The sequence below is a fragment of the Arachis hypogaea genome, chromosome 4, assembly GCF_003086295.3.
Source record: "Arachis hypogaea cultivar Tifrunner chromosome 4, arahy.Tifrunner.gnm2.J5K5, whole genome shotgun sequence".
In the NCBI taxonomy this organism is placed as follows: domain Eukaryota; kingdom Viridiplantae; phylum Streptophyta; class Magnoliopsida; order Fabales; family Fabaceae; genus Arachis; species Arachis hypogaea.
Genome location: NC_092039.1, coordinates 125,943,955 through 125,964,096, shown reverse-complemented (window position 1 = coordinate 125,964,096; position 20,142 = coordinate 125,943,955). Strand labels below are relative to the sequence as shown.

The 20,142-nt window shown below is 35.2% G+C and overlaps 1 protein-coding gene across 4 annotated transcripts; it reads right to left on the bottom strand.

The window, feature by feature from the left end:
- Nucleotides 1–2,013: 2,013 nt before the first annotated feature.
- On the bottom strand, nt 2,014–19,459 carry LOC112798014 (putative disease resistance protein At4g10780). Of its 4 annotated transcripts, XM_072233973.1 has the most exons (5): nt 18,759–19,459; nt 18,357–18,458; nt 4,561–6,013; nt 3,214–4,455; nt 2,014–2,302 (listed from the first exon to the last, which is right to left on the bottom strand). In XM_072233973.1, exons 1-4 carry the CDS (start codon nt 18,985–18,987, stop codon nt 3,276–3,278), a joined length of 2,964 nt encoding a protein of 987 aa, XP_072090074.1. In that variant the 5' UTR covers nt 18,988–19,459; the 3' UTR covers nt 2,014–2,302; nt 3,214–3,275. The 4 variants fall into 4 exon arrangements, with proteins under 4 accessions (XP_072090074.1, XP_025696944.1, XP_072090072.1 ...); XM_025841159.3 differs by having other exon boundaries at nt 3,214–6,013; XM_072233971.1 differs by having other exon boundaries at nt 3,251–6,013.
- Between the last annotated feature and the right edge of the window lie 683 nt (nt 19,460–20,142).

The window sequence follows — 20,142 nt, the reverse complement described above, 5'->3', positions numbered from 1 at the left end:
GATTTGTCCTAGATAGGATTGGCCGATTGGGTAAATCCTAGGAAAGAATTGGTGTTTGTAATCTTGAAAAAGAGATAGTGAAATTCCATCATAGTTGTGATGAAGACTGGATGTAGGTTACATTGCACCAAGTAGCTGAACTAGGATACATCTAGTGTTACTTCTTCTTCTCTACTTCAATTCTATTTATGTTACTTAGGAGATAAAATTAAAATCTCTCTCAACTCCGTACGAGACAAAAGTAAAAATATCTCCTAAGTTTCAGTGAGAAAGTAAAAGTACTATACAGTAGAAAAAGAAACTAAGATTCAACCCCCTTTCTCTTAGCCACTAATAACCATCAGCTATAAATCACAAAACCTACCGGTCCCTAGCACTCCTCTTCTAAAAAATACGAGTACAAATTATATTGATTTATGGGTGCAAACTGTATTGATTCATGTATGCAAAACTCTAATAAATATAAGTGCATATTATATACTTCTTGTGTGTAAAATGCTTATAAATATGGGTGCAAACTATTGTTGGCTAAGTGGTAGCAAAAAATGATAATATTTGTTGGCCATATAACATTGCTCATATTTGAAAGCTAGTCGACCATTAAAAGTTATTAGAATTATTCTCCACATCAAAGCAATTTTAGCATCCAAGTTTATCCAAGTAATTTAAAGTCACGCGCGGAGTAATCCTCACGCTCATTTACGCACGGAACGTCTTCTTCTTCTTCACCTTCTTCTTCACGTTCCTCCTCCTTCTCTTCCTTCTTTTTCGTGTTCCTTCTTCTTCACGTGTTTTCTCCTTATCATCATTTTTTTTGTTGTTGCTCCTGTATTTTTTTTTTCTTTTCCTCCTTCTCTCCCTGGTGAAGAAGAAGTAGAAGGTGAGGAAGAAGAGTTTTGAATTGTGCATAATAGAAATGAACTGAAATTATATTCAGAAAGAACCGAAATTATATTTAGAATGAACTAAAATTATATTAAAAATAAACCTAAAATTAAATTCATAATGTAAACAAGAAGAAAAAATTTCTCAAAACTTCTCATCGTGTTCTCCTTTTTCTTGTTTTGTTCATTTAATCAAACAAAGAAGAAGAAACATAATGCTGCAAAATCACTTGATGGATTTGGATGTATTTTTGCTCATAATTCAATTTTGTTTGTGTGTTTGTTTTCGAATTAAGTTTGTATGTTGCCATCATTAAGTAATTTCGGTTCATTCTGAATTTAAATAAGGTGCATTTGGTCTGTGCATATTCTGAAACGAGTTTACATTATGAATTTAATTTTAGGTTTATTCTGAATATAATTTCGGTTCATTCTAAATATAATTTCGGTTTATTCTAAATATAATTTTGGTTCATTTTTGAATGAATTATTTTGTTATGATTCTTCTTGTTTCACTATCTTACAAGGAATAAAACTAAGAAAAAGAGAAGAAAAATCAAACAAAAAAGAAGAAACAAGAAGAAAAAAATTTTCCAAACTTCTCATCATATTCTTCTTTAATTTCTTGTCTTGTTCATCTAATCAAATAAAGAAGAAGAAACACATGCTACAAAATTACTTGATGGATTTGGATGTGTTTTTGTTCATGATTCAATTTTGTTTGTGTGTTTATTTTTTAATTAAGTTTGTTTGTCGCAATCATTAAGTAATTTCGATTCATTCTAAATATAATTTTGGTTCATTTCTGAATATAATTTCAGTTCATTTATGTTCTGCACAATTCAAAACTCTTCATCCTTACCTTCTACCGCTTCTTCAGGGAGAGAATGAGAAAAAAAATATAGCAACAACAAAATAATGACTGTCATGGCCCGAACCAAGCCATGACTGGCGCTCAAGGGACAAGTCTCTCAGCAAGCCAAACAACCAAATTTTCAGAAAATCGGACAGAACCTCCTCTGTTTCTAGGACCTTACCAACATAGATATTAACTCCCTGTATCAATAATAAATATCCATTTCCAAAGACAACAACAACAACATATTCCAACCATATCCACAACCAAATATATCCAAAACACACATCATATATATATCAAGTTGATAACTAGAGTATATAGTTAAATCCATAAGTCTTACATAACCAACTTATAATTACTATCTAAACAGTTCAAGATTCAAAATAACATAACCCACACGAGGATCCTGCCTATGACATATGGAGCATTGACATAATCTAAATTTTGAGCAAATGTTCCATTACATAATTACTTAGCCCTTGGAAAGAAGAAGGGCTCACCAAAATGACTAAGATCTACTGAGGGGCAGGTGGAATGGAACCTGGAATGACTCCTGTATCTGAAAAATATGGGAATATAATAGGGTGAGTTTTGCAACTCAGTGAGCAAACATTACATCTATAACCCACACGAGACAATACAGAGTTTACCTTAAAAATTATCTTTCCTTTCAGAGATGAGAAATTTATATTAATTAATTATGCAAACAAATAGATAAGTAGTTAAGCGGATGAACTGAAATGGGAGTTCTCATTCCAGAAGTCAAATCAAATCAAATATTACACACCTAGGGCGGCTCCACCTCTAAGGGTAGCCCTTTCCTCTAGTGTCTCCGTACGGTATAACAGATCCAATGTGTGGCCTACATGTTAAGCTAGCAACGCCCCTGCTAGCTGAGGTCTGAGCCAGATGCATCTAGGTTAACGTCATAACCGCCGTTAACTACGGTTTTCTAGTCAGAGTCTCCCAAACCAATCCAAACCAACTCGCTTATAAAAATCTCTAATACTTTAACATATTACTAAATTCCATAGTAAATCAAATATATATATAAGAATGCATACTAAAATTTAATTAAAATTCAATAAAGTCAAATAAGAAAACAGATATGCTTTACAAAATATATAAATATCATCTCGTGTGTATTTTTATAAAATTATAGGTTTCACAAATCAATACTTATTTCAAAAAGAATTTAAAATCACAATAATCGGATATTTCCAAAGTTCCAAAAATAACGATCCAATTTAAATATCGATAATAATATACTTAAAAACAATTATAGACATAATATTCACTCAGAGTTGCTTCCGGTTCTTTAAATTAATATTGTTACTTTAATTTGAATCTTTAAATTTTTTATAAAAAATTAAAATGGACTAGATTTATTAGAACATGAAATACTTAAAATCACGATTGGACTATTATAGATTGGAAAACACTAAATTGAAAATGTTCACAAACACTCACATTATATATTATCTCTGTACCATAGAAGAGCCCTTACCGGAGGCCCGGAGCCCAACAGAAATTCATGTGTAAGAAGTAAATGATGATGACGAGACTTCAAATGGAGACCGACTTTCTAACTTGGTACACAGATAGATCTGCAATTTCGGCAATGATTGAGAGATTATAATTCCTTTGCACACAGTCTCTAACATTGGCAAGTAAGACAAGTAGAGTGAGTTTAAGTTGGGGAGTGTAATGATGGTGGAAGCAGCATCATCACTATCAGCACCACTACTGCTCGCTGCAAATATTTCTCTCAATGAATTACATCTGTATACACTTAATGTCTCCAAGTTTTGAAGTTGGGCCAATAACCCTGCTGTTACCAACGTTTCTATCCCATGGCATTCTGAGATATCTAAGCGACTGAGATTAGATAAGACGGCATTTGGTTTAAGACGCTGAGATGTTGTATCAGTAATAGCAACATCTTCTTTACAAATGACTGTTAAGCTCTCCAAACTGTAAAGCTGCAAGGATTGAAGGTTGTTGGGATTACTGCAAAAGGAACAGTTACCAAACAAACAAAACAAGCTCTTCATTTGTCTGCAATTCTCAATTTCAATGTTCTCCAAAGATGGAGTAATATTTGACAGAGCATCACATAAACTTCTCCAACGCGGATTACATCCAATGGAGATATTGGTAAGGTCTTTTGGATGCAAATGAGGGAATTCTTCGCAATCTAATAAATGTACAATTTGGTGGTCGTCACCACTTGGACTAATACGATCACCAGATTCAAAAATCCTTTCAGAGTTATCGAAACGACCGAAGTAGAGAAGATAAGATTTGGGTGCAAAACCTGTGTTCCATATACCTGCCACAAAATTGTGATAGATTTTGATGTCATTAAAGCCGCCCAGAAAATATTCAAGTGTGGTCAGCCCTTGTACATACTTTATTTCCACATTTGACAGAGTTGCGTCGAAGAGATTCAGATATTGCAAATTGGTCAGACCACGCAGCACCCTCCCTGATTCCAACCTCAACTTTTTATTGAAAGATAGATCAAGCCATCTCAAGTTTGTCAGCATTTCCAAGCCTAAAACAACCTCAACTTGAGTATGTGAAATTATCAACGTTGACAATTTTTGAAGCCTTCCCAATGGAGGCACCTTTGCCAGAGCGTAACATTCATCAAGCAGTAGAGAAACAAGACAAGTCAAGTCCGACAGGGAATCTGGCAGAGAGGTTAAACTGCGATTTTGAGATAGGTCAAGTATTGTTAGAGATTTCATGTGTGTGAAGAAGCATTCTGGGATGCTACTCATGCAATTATTACTCAGAATCAAGGTGGATAACCTTGGACAATTGGGTGATACACCCGCTGGGATTTCTTTGATCCTGTTTGTATCCAAAGAAACTAACTGCAAATCAGCAGTCCATTCCTGCAGGTGAGGTATTCCTGTCAATTCTTTACCACAGCTAACTATCAACCTTTGAGATTCTTTCAATATATGACAAGCCATATTTCTTACTGAATTCTGCATATTCGAAACATGAGAGAATAATGAATGGTCTTCAAGTTCATCCAGTATGGTACCGCCTTCGTCAAAAATGTCGTTCAATCTCCTCCTTCCATTTATGGCTCCACTGTCAACCAGCATCATTATCATTTTATCATAGCTGAGGATTTCAAAGTATAATGCACAATGCAAGAAACTATTTTGCATGGATTTATGTGTTAAATTATCATAGCTCGCTTTTAATACTTGAAATACCTCTTCTTTCATCTCTCCCCCCATCTCCCCTCTCTCAAGTCTATTCAACGCATATCTCCACTGATGAATGCTATGAATCCCTTTCATGGTTCTAGCCATTACACTGATTGCAAGCGGTAAACCACCGCATTCCCATGCAATATTCCATGCATTAGAAGGTAAGTGTGTTTTGTGATATTCACCAAGTCTTAAAAGAAATAACTCCAAACATTCCCCGTGAGAGAGAGGATACATTGTTATTATATTACTTGTGGGGCAATCCATTTGTCGAAGCACATGTTTCAACCGACTTGTTATAATCAATTTAGAACCATTGATTCTACAACGAGGGATTCCCACCTTTTTCAGGTCAATGAATTTCCAAACGTCATCTAAAATAAGCACCCATTTTCTTTTCTCTGATAATGCGGATGACAAATGTGCTGCTCTTGTTCTCTCATCATCATCTCCATTAAGCTTTGCACCGATTCTTCTGGCAATGTCTTCTTGAAGCTTTGAAATGCTGTATTCACGAGACACCGTGACCCAAATGACGTGGTTGAAAGTTCCTTTCCTAATGATTTGAGTTTCCATATGAGTTGCAAGACATGTTTTGCCCACCCCTCCCATTCCATGTATCCCAATCATAAAGACTTCCTCGTCTCCAACAAGTTTCTGCATGCTCTTAACTTTTCTCTCAAAATCTTCACCAACAAATTCATTTGACAATACCACAGGCTTTTCCTTCTTAAGCTCGCTCACTTGTGCAGTTAATTGTTGTATTTGTCTGAAATTGTGTGGATAGTTTTCATTGAAATAATGAACTGCTGCCATCGCAAGATTCAAGCAATCACCAACTTTGTTTCTCAATTGTTGCAGTTTATTCAACCAATCATCAACTCGTCGTTTGCGCTGCTTGCCCTCAGACTTGAGCCACTCTAACTCTCCCTTAATGTCGTCTTCTTCAAGAGTTAAATCATGCAGCAATTCATTTAACCTTTTAATCTCATCATTTACAAAACCACAATTGTTGCTTTGGGCCACTGCTGCTGACCCTGTTACGTGAAATAAAACAAACAAATGAAATCCTGTTGGTAAAAAATAATTAATTTTGAAAAAAAGGGTTACTCGAAGAGTAGTGAGTGAGCTTTGGTAGGAGAGTTGATATCGAAGAGATCTTGTGTTTAAGGTCATCGGGTAAGAATATGATTAGTTTAACAAGTCAATGAGTTATTCGAAGAAGTGAATCAAAGATCTTGAGATTCGAAGATTGTTTTCCAGCCATTACAAGATCAAGCAAAAGAGTGGGAATAGTTACTCACATTTTTCACACACGTGGAAATTACACTTTAAATCAATTGGTTAGGAAATGACTATAAATAAGAAAAGGCTCCAAGATACAGGAGTTAAAACTTTGTTTTAAAAATTACTCACGCACACTCACATCCTAAAAACTTTCTGAGTCTATTTCGAGTTAATTTTCTATAGGGTTTTGATGAGTTTGGAAAACTCTAAATTAATATTTGTGATGACTAAACATTATTAAAGTAATTAATTACAAAATTATTAATTTGATCTTTATTTAATATATATTGATTAATAATTTTGTTGCAGGTTTTATATATTGGGCCGAATTAAAAAGAAATGTTGCAAAGCCCAAGTGAAAATTTTGTTCAGCTTTGATTTCAAAGATTATAATCAACAAAGTGAAGCTGAATTATTATTGGGCCAAGAATAAGTTTTAATGCTATAAGCCCATGTTTGGTTCTCATGCATGATCGAAAACAAGTGGAAGAAAGAAAGCAAATTGCTTTCAACGGATCCAAAATTCAAACTTGTGTTGAATTTCAAATTACATTCAACTATCATTTATTACATGGGAACTATGAGAGAGAAATTGACAAATTGATTTGATTGCATGCACCAAGACTACACGCTTGTCAGCAAAGAGAAAGGGAAATTAATTCACTTTTATTCTTTATCTTTTGGTTCATTAACCACTATTCATAATTTCTCTTTCCTCTCTCTCATCCATCTCTTTCTCTTCTTCGGTTATTACACAGAAAATATTGGTAGCCATGGAAGCAAATGTAAGCTACCGAAAGGAAGGGAGAACAAGCTACAAGACCATCATGATGATGGCACGAAAAAGAAAAAGTAAAGTAAGCTGTGGCTAAGATTTGCATCACTTATGGTAAGATTTTGTGATGAGATCTTGGCTTCTTCATGCTCAAAAAGGAAGATGAAGATTCGGCCAGCTTGAGGGAGATTCTTGAAGCATGGCTTGTCTTTGATTATGCTCAACCACCACAGGGAGTAGCTAGAGTGGCGAAGTGAGGCAGAGATTAAAGCAGATGAAGTCATCATCATCATGAAGCATCAAGGGCCAGAAATCCATCTTGGAGAGGAAGCCAAGGATGGAGAGCTCGGATTGATGAAGGGTGATGATCAAGAAAGGACTAGAGGTAATTGCATGTTGGGTTTTACATGGTTATCTCTTCTCTCTCTAAGTGGCCGAACCGGTTCTGTTCATTGAAGGAGGAAGAAGTTGGTTTGGTTTTGGCTTCAAGTGTGGAGGCTTTCCTCTTCTTTAAAAAGAGAGAACAACCACTGTTTGAAGCAAGGAGAAAATTTGAGAGTGCAAAGCACAGAGTTCTCAGAGCTACCTGAGCTAACAGATTTCTCTTCTCCTTCAATGTATTCAGTTTTGTAATTTTCTGTTTAATTTTGTCATGTCTTGAGTCTCATGGAAAAAGGCAAACAGTGAGGTTTGTAATGAAAAAGCCATAGAGCGGAAAAAGGCAGAGAGTGCAAAATTAAAAGAAAAAGCCATAGATGTCTTAGAGTTCCTTTGTTCATCTATGTTGTGTTTCATGATTCTGTGGGAATCCCCTTGTAAGTTGGATTAGCACTTTACAAGTTGTAATCATATTGATTATAGTGAAATTCCATCATGTTTGTGATGGAGACTGGATGTAGGCTGCACTGCACTTAGCAGCCGAACCAGGATATATCTGGGTGCAATCTTCTTCTCCTTTCTACTCCATTTCTGTTCTCTACTACACAGGAGCAAAAACCAGAATTATCTCGTGCCAAGTGACGAGACAAAACGAAAAGTCTCGTGGCTAGGGACGAGACAAAACAAAGTCGCTCGTGTCCAGTGACGAGCAAAAACAGAAAAGTCTTCTCTGAAGGTCAGCAAGTGTTAGAAACGAAAAAAGGGGCTAAGATTCAACCCCCCCTTCTCTTAGCCACTGAAACCATCAATTGGTATCAGAGCTTGGTCTCAAAGAGATCAAGCTTTGCAGCTTGGAGTAAAGATCCTCATGGCAGAAAACAGTGGCACAAGTGTGTTGTCATACAATCTGGCTGAAGGTCAATCAAGCAACAGACCTCCCCTCTTCAATGGGAAAAGTTATACCTATTGGAAGGAGAGGATGAAGATATTTGTACAAGCCGTGGATTACAGACTTTGGAAGATCATCTTGGAAGGTCCTAAATTTCCAACTACCACAAATGCTCAAGGAGTAATCTCTCTTAAACCAGAAGCAAGCTGGACCGAGGAAGATAGGAAGACGGTGGAGTTAAATGCCAAGGCAACCAATCTGCTCAACTGTGCCATCAGCTTTGAGGAGTACCGACGAGTATCACGATGCACAACGGCAAAGGAAATTTGGGACAAGTTGCAAATCACTCATGAAGGAACCACCATTATAAAGAAAACTCGGACAGACATGTTGAACAGGGAATATGAAATGTTTGCAATGAAGGAAGGATAGTCCATTGATGAACTGTTTGAACGGTTCAACTCCATCATTGTTGGCTTAGATGCTCTGGGAATTACACATTCTGAATCTGTGCTAGTGAGAAGAGTGTTGAGATGTCTTACAAAAGAGTGGGAAACAAAAGCTTTAATTATTTCTGAGAGTAGTAGCTTAGATTCCATGACACTTGATGATTTGAGAGGAAATCTTCTTGCTTTTGAAGACTCCTATTTGAAAAAAGATTCAAAAAAGAAAGGAATTGCTTTTTCTTCTGTGACTAACCCTCTGGATGATGAATCCAGTGATAATTCTTCTGAAAATGAGTTTGTGTTGTTTGCAAAAAAATTCAGGAAAATGATGAAACTCAAAGGCAGCAGCTCAAGGAGGATGAAGAAAGACCTTAGCAAAGTAATCTGTTACAATTGCAAGGAAATGGAGCATTTTAAATCTGATTGTCCCAAGTTAAAGAAGGAGGAAAAGCCGAAAAAGGAAAAGAAGAAGGGATTGATGGCTTCATGGGAAGATTTGGAAAATGACTCAGATGATGATGAAGAGTCTGAGACTAAATCACAGCCTTGTCTCATGGCAAATGAGGTAGATCAGGTATCATTTCAAAACCCTGACACTGAAGACCTTCATCTTATGATAGATCACATTTCTGAAAAAATAAGATGTTTTCTTACTGAGAATCAAGATCTTGAACAACAAAATTTCATTCTTAAAGCTGAAAATGATTTTCTCAAAGAAAAACTAAGAGAGGCCGAAACTGCTTGTGATCTTGTGGAAGAGAATAAGCAGTTAAAAGCCCAAGTTAGAAGCTGTGAAAGTGACCATTCTGTCCTTGCATATGTGAATTGTTTTTAGCAAAATGAAGAGTTGCTCAAAGAGGTTAAAAGACTTAAGGAAGACTTAGCTAAGTTCACCCAAAGTTCTGAAAATTTGAATCAAATCTTGGCTAGTCAAAAACCTCTTTATGATAAAGCTGGGTTGGGATTTTATAAATCTGAAAAATCACATTTTGAAAACATTGCTTCATCTTCAAATGATGTAAAGTATCAAGACCCAACTTACTTTAACAAAACAACAACTCCAAGATTTTGTAGACTATGTAACCGAAGTGGTCATTTTCCAGTTCAATGTTTCTTTGGTGAAAGAATGATTGGTGATAAAGTTTACAAAGTTGTTTTTGATTACAATGATTTGGGACATAAGAGATGGTTTAACGTGAAAGGATCCAAGAAAATTTGGATACCTAAGGTCACTTGAGCTTATTTTGTAGGTATGCCTAGCATCCAAGAAGAAAGAAAGTATGTGGTACATGGACAGCGGATGCTCTAGGCATATGACCGGAAAGACAACCTTCTTCATAAAGCTTGATGAATATGATGGAGGGCTTGTCACTTTTGGAGATGATGCAAAAGGAAAAATAGTGGCTGTTGGAAAAGTTGGTAAAAACTTTTCATCTTGTATAAATGATGTGCTTCTTGTAAATAGGTTGAAACATAACTTACTTAGTGTTAGTCAATTGTGTGATTTAGGTTTTGATGTTATTTTTAAGAAGTTTGTTTGCTTGGTTGTTTGTGAGAAAACTGGGGATATTTTATTTGAAGCCAAGAGATGCAACAATGTGTATGGATTAACTCTTGAGGATTTAAAGGAACAAAATGTAACATGTTTTACATCTTTTGAATTTGAAAAATGGCTTTGGCATAAAAAGTTGGGACATGCTAGCATGTACCAAATTTCTAAGCTAGTTAAAAAGAATTTGGTTAGAGGAATTCCAAACATCAAGTTTGATAAGGATCTTACTTGTGATGCATGTCAATTGGGCAAGCAAGTAAAATCCTCTTTTAAATCAAAAGATGGAATCTCAACCAAAAGGCCATTTTATGATTACTCTAGATTTGGTTGGGTACTTTTCCTTGCTCATAAGAATGATGCATTTTATGCTTTCTCCACCCTTTGCAAGAAAATTCAAAATGAAAAGGATTTGAAAATTGCTCATTTGAGAAGTGATCATGGAAGAGAATTTGAAAAGTTCTGTGATGACTTAGGGATTTCTCATAATTTTTCATGCCCTAGAACACCCCAACAAAATGGGGTGGTTGAACGAAGGAATCGAAGCCTTCAAGAAATGACTAGGGCCATGCTATGTGAGAATGAAATTCCTAAATTTTTATGGGCTGAAGCTGTGAACACAGCATGTTATATTTTGAATAGAACAATAATTAGAAAAGGGTTAAAGAAAACTCCTTATGAGCTATGGAAAGGAACCCCTCCAAATCTTAAGTATTTTCATGTTTTTGGATGCAAATGCTTTGTGCTTAATAATAAAGAAAATCTTGGAAAATTTGATCCAAAATCCTATGAAGGAATGTTTGTTGGATATTCCACCACAAGCAAGGCCTATAGAGTTTATCTCAAGGAGCATAGGACAATAGAGGAATCCATACATGTTACTTTTTGTGATTCTAACTTAATTCCCAGTACTGTGATAGATATTGATTCAGATGGAGAAGGAGCTGGAACAAGCAAAGAAAATTCCAAATCTGTCCAGAATGAAGAATCTGCCAGTCCAGTTTTGTCTCGTCAGATTGGAGGAGAAACTTCCGTTTTGTCTCCTGAGCAGGCACGAGCAACTGAAACAGTGAGACCACCAGAAGTTCATCAAAACTCTACACCTGTCCGAAAGCCTAGAGAATGGAAGTCCATGAGGGGTTATCCTCATGACTTCATCATTGGTGATCCTTCTCAAGGAGTAACAACAAGATCATCCACCAAAAGGCAAACCAAACCTAGCAATCTTGCTCTCTTGTCACAAATAGAGCCCAACAATGTCAAACAAGCTCTTGAGGACCCATCATGGGTCAAAGCAATGCAAGAGGAACTTGCTCAATTTGACAAGAATAAGGTTTGGACACTAGTACCTCATCCGGATGGTAAGAAAGTTACCGGTACTAAGTGGGTGTTTAAAAATAAACTTGGTGAGGATGGACAAGTTGTTCGTAACAAAGCTAGATTAGTGGCCCAAGGTTACGATCAAGAAGAGGGTATTGATTTTGATGAGTCTTTCGCTCCGGTAGCTAGAATGGAAGCAATTAGGTTGCTTCTTGCCTATGCTGCCCATAAGGGTTTCAAAATATTTCAAATGGATGTTAAGTGTGCCTTCCTTAATGGTTTTATTGATAGGAAAGTGTATGTGGCTCAACCCCTCGGTTTTGAACATAAAGAATTTCCAAATCATGTTTTTAAATTAACTAAGGCTCTTTATGATCTTAGACAAGCTCCAAGAGCTTGGTATGAAAGGCTTAGTGCCTTCTTGTTGGAAAATCATTTTCAAAGGGGAACCACCGACACTACCTTATTCATTAAAGCATCTAATGATGATATCCTTCTTGTTCAAGTTTATGTTGATGACATTGTATTTGGTTCGGCCAATGTTTCCTTGTGTGAAGAGTTTGGAAAACTCATGACTAGTGAGTTTGAGATGAGTTTAATGGGAGAGCTTACTTTCTTTCTTGGCCTCCAAATTAAGCAAACTCCTAGTGGTACTTTTATTCACCAAGAAAAGTATGCAAAAGAACTTATCAAAAAGTTTGGCCTAGAAAATTCCAAATCAATGGGCACTCCTATGCATCCCAATACTAAACTTGAAAAAGATGATGATGGCCAAGATGTGGATGAAACAAGGTATAGAGGAATGATAGGTTCACTCATGTACCTTACCTCCTCTAGACCGGATATAGTCCAAAGTGTGGGTGTATGTTCAAGGTTTCAATCACATCCAAAAGAATCCCATCTTACGGCTGTTAAACGCATCATTAGATACATTAAGGGAACTTGTAATTATGGATTATGGTATCCTAAATCTGATGACTTTTGTGCAGTAGGTTTTTGTGATGCAGATTATGCGGGAGATCGAGTGGATAGGAGGAGCACCTCCGGCATGTGTTGCTTCCTTGGAAGCTCACTCAACATGTGGTCAAGCAAGAAACAAGCCACAGTGGCTCTATCCACTGCTGAAGCCGAATATGTTTCCGTATCTGCATGTTGCTCACAATTAATTTGGTTGAAAACACAATTGGAAGATTACAAATTAAAAATCAATAGTATACCCTTATTTTGTGATAATATGAGTGCTATAAACATTTCAAAAAATCCTGTTCTGCACTCAAGAACTAAGCACATTGAGATAAAATATCATTTTATTAGGGAACATGTGCAAAATGGTACTATTGATATTCAATTTGTAAAATCTGAAGACCAAATTGCTGATATTTTTACAAAACCCCTCTGCGAAGACAGATTCTGTACCTTGAGAAAAAGTTTGGGGATGTTTGATTTAAGTTTCATTGAAAATCTGTGAATATGTGACTCTGTTCAGTTTGTCTCGTAGGTTTGGACGAGATAAAAATGCAGGGATGATGAAGGAGCTATGGTCAAGGGGGAGGCAACGCAGAATTCAAATTTTTATGGGCCCCACCTAATAAATCCTGACCCCTTCATGACAGTTTTGTTAGTTCCTCATTTTTTTGAAAAATAAAATCACAAAATCTCTTGGTTGTCTTATCAAATCTTGTTGGAAGAAGCATGTTGTCAAATCAAATCTTTACTTCCAACTAGTCCCTTGATTCAAGGAAACTCCTTTTTCAGTTTTTGAAACCTTCTTGGTTAATAACCGCGCTCTTAATGGTCATTTAATCCCCTCTAATTCTCTCTCCACTCCATATTTAATGCTCCCTGTTGCTTCTACTGCTGCTGAATACTCTGTTATTTTGCTTTGTTATATTTTATTGATTTGTTGTCCTGTTTTGTTTTTCCTTGATCTGGCTCTGTTTTGAGCACTTTATGGATTAATTTTGACTTGAGTTTTGATTGTCATTGAAAAATTTATTTGCTCAAATGCATGTGTGATATGGAATCTTATTAAGGTGGTTGAAAAATATTTTCTTGTGAAAATATGATTCAGTCTTAAAGGATCCAAATCCTTAAAATTTTCATCTTTTAGAAATCCTTTGGAGCTTGTACACAGTTTTTGCTGTCTTGTTTTGATATTGTACTTGGATATTCTGGACCTTGTATTTTGGTGGAAAATAAATATTCTGCTGTTTGGTATAATATTTTCATTTATTTTGCAGTGCCCCTTGATGACAAAAGGGAGAGAAAAGTTGAAAATTGAAATCTGGAAAAATAAGGGATGAAATTTTCTGTTGAAAATTCATGATCACCCTTGTTAAAAGGATATATTTTGATGCTTGATGATAGCATTGAAACTGCTCTTAGGATATATTTTGATGCTTGATGATAGCATTGAAACTGCTCTTGCCTCATTATAATTGTTATTGATGCTACTGTTTTATAATGTTTTGGCAATGAATGTGTGACTGGTTGTTAATTAACCTTGATGAATATGCATGATTGTATTGAATATTCTGTTTCATTCTGGTTAACATGCTTGATATTTTGGGCAGTTCCTTTAAATTGTATAAAGCATCAAAAACTGCCTTATTTTGCTCTACAAATATTTTCCTTCATGTTGTTTTGCTCTGATATATTAAACAGGAAAATGTTTGGATATTTTTGATGTTTGTTGAGCAAGAAATCAGTTTATGATATCAAATGAGTTTTGATTATCAATTTAAAACTGCTCATAAATCAAGCAATCAACATTTCAAAATTAATATGTTGAATAACATCGTTACTTGTAGCTTGATTTAAATATCACATGTTTAGTGCTTCCCTTGGTAAAATAGCATACATCAAGGGGGAGCCATGTGATAATTTGAAAGGGAGAGAAATTCAATCCTCAAAGGGAGTACTCTTACTCAATCTTTAGATTTCTTTCCATTTCAATTTTAATAATGTTTGTCATCAAGGGGGAGATTGATGAGTTTGGAAAACTCTAAATTAATATTTGTGATGACTAAACATTATTAAAACAATTAATTACAAAATTATTAATTTGATCTTTATTTAATATATATTGATTAATAATTTTGTTGCAGGTTTTATATATTGGGCCGAATTAAAAAGAAATGTTGCAAAGCCCAAGTGAAAATTTTGTTCAGCTTTAATTTCAAAGATTATAATCAACAAAGTGAAGCTGAATTATTATTGGTAGCCATGGAAGCAAATGTAAGCTACCGAAAGGAAGGGAGAACAAGCTACAAGACCATCATGATGATGGCACGAAAAAGAAAAAGTAAAGTAAGCTGTGGCTAAGATTTGCATCACTTATGGTAAGATTTTGTGATGAGATCTTGGCTTCTTCATGCTCAAAAAGGAAGATGAAGATTCGGCCAGCTTGAGGGAGATTCTTGAAGCATGGCTTGTCTTTGATTCTGCTCAACCACCACAGGGAGTAGCTAGAGTGGCGAAGTGAGGCAGAGATTAAAGCAGATGAAGTCATCATCATCATGAAGCATCAAGGGCCAGAAATCCATCTTGGAGAGGAAGCCAAGGATGGAGAGCTCGGATTGATGAAGGGTGATGATCAAGAAAGGACTAGAGGTAATTGCATGTTAGGTTTTACATGGTTATCTCTTCTCTCTCTAAGTGGCCGAACCGGTTCTGTTCATTGAAGGAGGAAGAAGTTGGTTCGGTTTTGGCTTCAAGTGTGGAGGCTTTCCTCTTCTTTAAAAAGAGAGAACAACCACTGTTTGAAGCAAGGAGAAAATTTGAGAGTGCAAAGCACAGAGTTCTCAGAGCTACCTGAGCTAACAGATTTCTCTTCTCCTTCAATGTATTCAGTTTTGTAATTTTCTGTTTAATTTTGTCATGTCTTGAGTCTCATGGAAAAAGGCAAACAGTGAGGTTTGTAATGAAAAAGCCATAGAGCGGTGACAAACCCCAATTTGACGGTTTATCTTGTATTGATTTTAGGGGTTTTATAATCTTTTACCCACATTTATTCAATGAAATAGCATGGTTTTGTATATTCTCCTTTAATTGTGCTTAAGAGTGAAAACATGCTTTTTAGGTCTTAAAATAGCTAAATGTAATTTACCTTGATTCCATTAGATGCCTTGATATGTTTGCTAAGTGATTTCAGATTTAGGAGGCAAAGATTGGATCAAGGGAATGAAGAAAAAGCATGTAAAGTTGGAGAACTCATGAAGAAATGAAAGAATCGGAAAGCTGTCAAGCCGACCTTTTCGCACTTAAACGACCATAACTTGAGCTACAGAGGTCCAAATGATGCGGTTCCAGTTGGGTTAGAAAGCTAATATCCGGGGCTTCGAAATGATATAAATTTTGCCATATGTTGCTTCGTATTCAGGGGCGCGCACGCGCACTTTGCGCGCGCGCGCGGATTCTGTCCGTGGCCCACTTTAATGAAATCGTCCCCAGCGGTTTTAGGAGCCTTGTGGGCCCAATCCAACTCATTTCTGATGCTATTTAAGCCAAGGATTGAAGGGGAATCAAGATACTTTTCATACTTTAGAATCTAGTTACCATTAGTTTAGTTTAGTAGTTAGAATTAGTTTCTAGAGAGAGAAGCTCTCACTTCTCTCTAGAATTAGGATTAGGTTTAGGTTAATCTCCTTTCTTAGATTTAGGTTTAATTCATGCTTTGATTCAATTTTCCTTTATCAATTCTTAATCTTCTCATCTCTCTCTTTCTAGTTATGTGTTTTTATAATTGTAATTCTTTCTTCATTTTGTTTTGGATAGATTGTTGTCCTTTATTCCCTTTCAATAATGCAATTTGAGGTAATTCATGATAATTGTGATCTCCTTGATTGTTGTTGATTAATTCTTTGCAATAATTGTTGGTAGATTCTATTCTTGTTATGAATTCACAATGCTTTTCTTTTATGCCTTCCAAGTGTTTGATGAAATGCTTGGTTGGGTTTTAGTGTAAGTTTTGTTCCTCTTGACCTAGGTAGAGTAATTAGTGACTCTTGAGTTATCTAATTCCTTTGTTGATTGATAATTAGAAGTTGCTAATTGATTTGAATGCCTCTAAAGCTAGTCTTTCCTTTAGGAGTTGATTAGGGCTTGAGGAATCAAATTGATTCATCCACTTGACTCTCCTTTATTTAGTAAGGGTTAACTAAGTGGTAGCAATGAACAATTCTCATCACAATTGAGAAGGATAACTAGGATAGGACTTCTAATTTTCATACCTTGCCAAAGAACCTTTTATAGTTGTTAGTTTATTTTCATTGCCATTTACTTTTCATGCTTCTCATCCAAAACCCCAAAATAACTCATAACCAATAACAAGACACTTTATTGTAATTCCTAGGGAGAACGACCCGAGGTTTGAATACTTCGGTTTATAAATTTTAGGGGTTTGTTACTTGTGACAAACAATCTTTTGTATGAAAGGATTATTGTTGGTTTAGAAACTATACTTGCAACGAGACTTCAATAGTGAAATTCTAAACCGTCAAAAAATCCATTCGTCAAGCGGAAAAAGGCAGAGAGTGCAAAATTAAAAGAAAAAGCCATAGATGTCTTAGAGTTCCTTTGTTCATCTATGTTGTGTTTCATGATTCTGTGGGAATCCCCTTGTAAGTTGGGTTAGCACTTTACAAGTTGTAATCAGATTGATTATAGTGAAATTCCATCATGTTTGTGATGGAGACTGGATGTAGGCTGCACTGCACTTAGCAGCCGAACCAGGATATATCTGGGTGCAATCTTCTTCTCCTTTCTACTCCATTTCTGTTCTCTACTACACAGGAGCAAAAACCAGAATTATCTCGTGCCAAGTGACGAGACAAAACGAAAAGTCTCGTGGCTAGGGACGAGACAAAACAAAGTCGCTCGTGTCCAGTGACGAGCAAAAACAGAAAAGTCTTCTCTGAAGGTCAGCAAGTGTTAGAAACGAAAAAAAGGGGCTAAGATTCAACCCCCCCTTCTCTTAGCCACTGAAACCATCAGGTTTCTTTTACATGTCTTCATTTTCTGTTTATCTTTTCTACAATCTTTATTTTTCATGCAAATTTATCTTTCAAGCAATATTTACTTTAATTATTCAATTCTATTGTTTCGAAACCTTTAATTTCCATGTCTTTGATTAAATTGAAGACATTTTATTGCTTTGTTTAAATTTAATGCAAATCATCGAAATTCCAATCAATTTTACTTTCGAAGCCTTTATTTATGTCATTTCAGTCTTTTTTTTAAATCTCGTCTAATTTGAGAATTTTTGATACACTGTTAAAAAATTGGTACCTGTAAAAGAGAAGTAAGTTTTCCTCCCAAACCATTAGATATCGAACTACCATTAATTTGCTAAAAATTGACAAAACAAACCCATACTAAACTTAGAATTACATCATTCGATTCTAACTTTGATATTCTACTAAATTTAATTTAACAACCAAATGATGATGAGATTAAGATTAAACCAAGTCTATAATTATTGTGCCAAGTTAAATATATCAATCAAAACTTTTTAATAAAATTTCACCCCAATTATCTTCACTTTCTAAATCTAGATTTATACATACCATTTCCCTTTGTTGTTTATGCTTGAGAATTTAACTAATATATAGTTACATTGATGTACACACTTTTGAGATTTACAAAAGAAATAATATATTTTATTAGATTTCCCAAATTATGGTGGAAGAAACAGAAATCTGGTTAATGCTGAATTGATGGGAACAGGGGCGCTTACCTCCAGGCAAATTGATGGGTTGACTAATAATATTAATTGAATGCTGCATTAAACCTCCAAAGAAGGCATCAACCATTTCATGATCATCATCTTCAGCAGCCACTTAATTGGTACAAACATGACGAGGCAGGAAAAGATCCAGTCAAGACTTTTTATACATCAACATAGTAGTTGGTAGAAAGAAAACTAAAGCAATGACAGATAGATATATAACTATTAATAGATCAGAAATAATCTCTCCTCCTTTTATATTTAAACTTTTGGAACAAGTAATTTATGATATAGTATCTTTTAAGTGTACGAAGAAACATATATAGTTATACAATCGCTTAGATCCATACGAATCAACTTAAGTTTTTAGCACAAACAATTTCATAAAACTATCACAGTACTATGAATTACCTTCCCCTGGATTCATTGGATTTGCAGTTTGTTGTGATTGTGGCTGTAAATGATTATCATCCAGCGAAGCAGAGCATATAGAGATACCTTTCCCCGGGATCCGATCGACATGAGCTTTAATTCGAGAAGCACCACCACTAAACTGACGTCCACAGCGGTTGCACTTCCACGTTCCGGCTGCCTCTTTTGTAACTTGATTCCAGTAACGTTCTTCCTTCGGCCTCCCCATACCTGCTAGCTTAGTGTAACCGCTGGGTTTTTCTTATTGAAACAAAGCTGATTAACTCTCTAAGAACAACTGAGTAAGTAGACTCAATAATTCATAAGTATACTTTTTGGAAATTGAACGAGTAAACAACATTTAAACGATGCAATTGCCAAAGTAAACTACTATTAATTAACAAACCTGCAATATCTCATGGCCGGCTATATTCTATTTAATTAATAATTACTTTAAAACTATTTATACAAATTAAGAAGGCGGCAAATAATAAGTTACGTAAATTGATAATCATGCATAGATTTTATTCGCTAGATATTATTATTGAACTTAAGGCAGGCCTTTTCTTTCACAATACTGCTACCCCTCCAAACTAAAAAATGGACATTTCAACCATGGATATATGCATATAGATATGATTAATTAACTCTTAATAACATATAAGAGACAGTACTTATTAATTAACTTGGACATGCACCACGACATTTAACAGCAGGCTGCCTTGGGGCTTGGGCTGTTAGCAAATATAATATTATTAGATTAGATTTGTTATGAACTCTTCTACTCTCACAAAAGTCAAAAACTTAATACTGTCGACTGTATATGAATATAAATTTTATTATTTTATATCTACAGCTAAAGATGTTGGAATTCACCATCTTGTATATATTAACAAATTGTTGGATGTAGAGCCCATTATAACCACCGGGGCACATAGGAGGAGCGGTAATTGAGTATCACGTTTAGCTTCTTTTTTAATTAATGCTTGTTAAGTACCAGAGTTAATAGGGACACAATGCAGCTAAAATTTGTGAACGAAAAGAACTGAATTTAAATAATAGTAAAAATAATATGATAAAGTGATAAAATTACAATTTCTCACAATACATAGAGAAGTTTATAATACTTTTTTTAAGTATTATAGAAATTTTTACAAAGAAATTACATATATAAGAAATCTTATTACTTTTTTTTTTTAGTTTTATTCACTAATTCTATGCAAAACATGACATATACATTAGTAATGTCTTAACCCCCTATATATAATATTTTGTAGAGGTTTATTTAGTTTACAAGTTAATCAAGTTGTGCACAATTATATAAGTATGTGTATTAAAGTCTTCTTTTACATTCATCTTTATCAAGTTGTATGATAAGTTGATA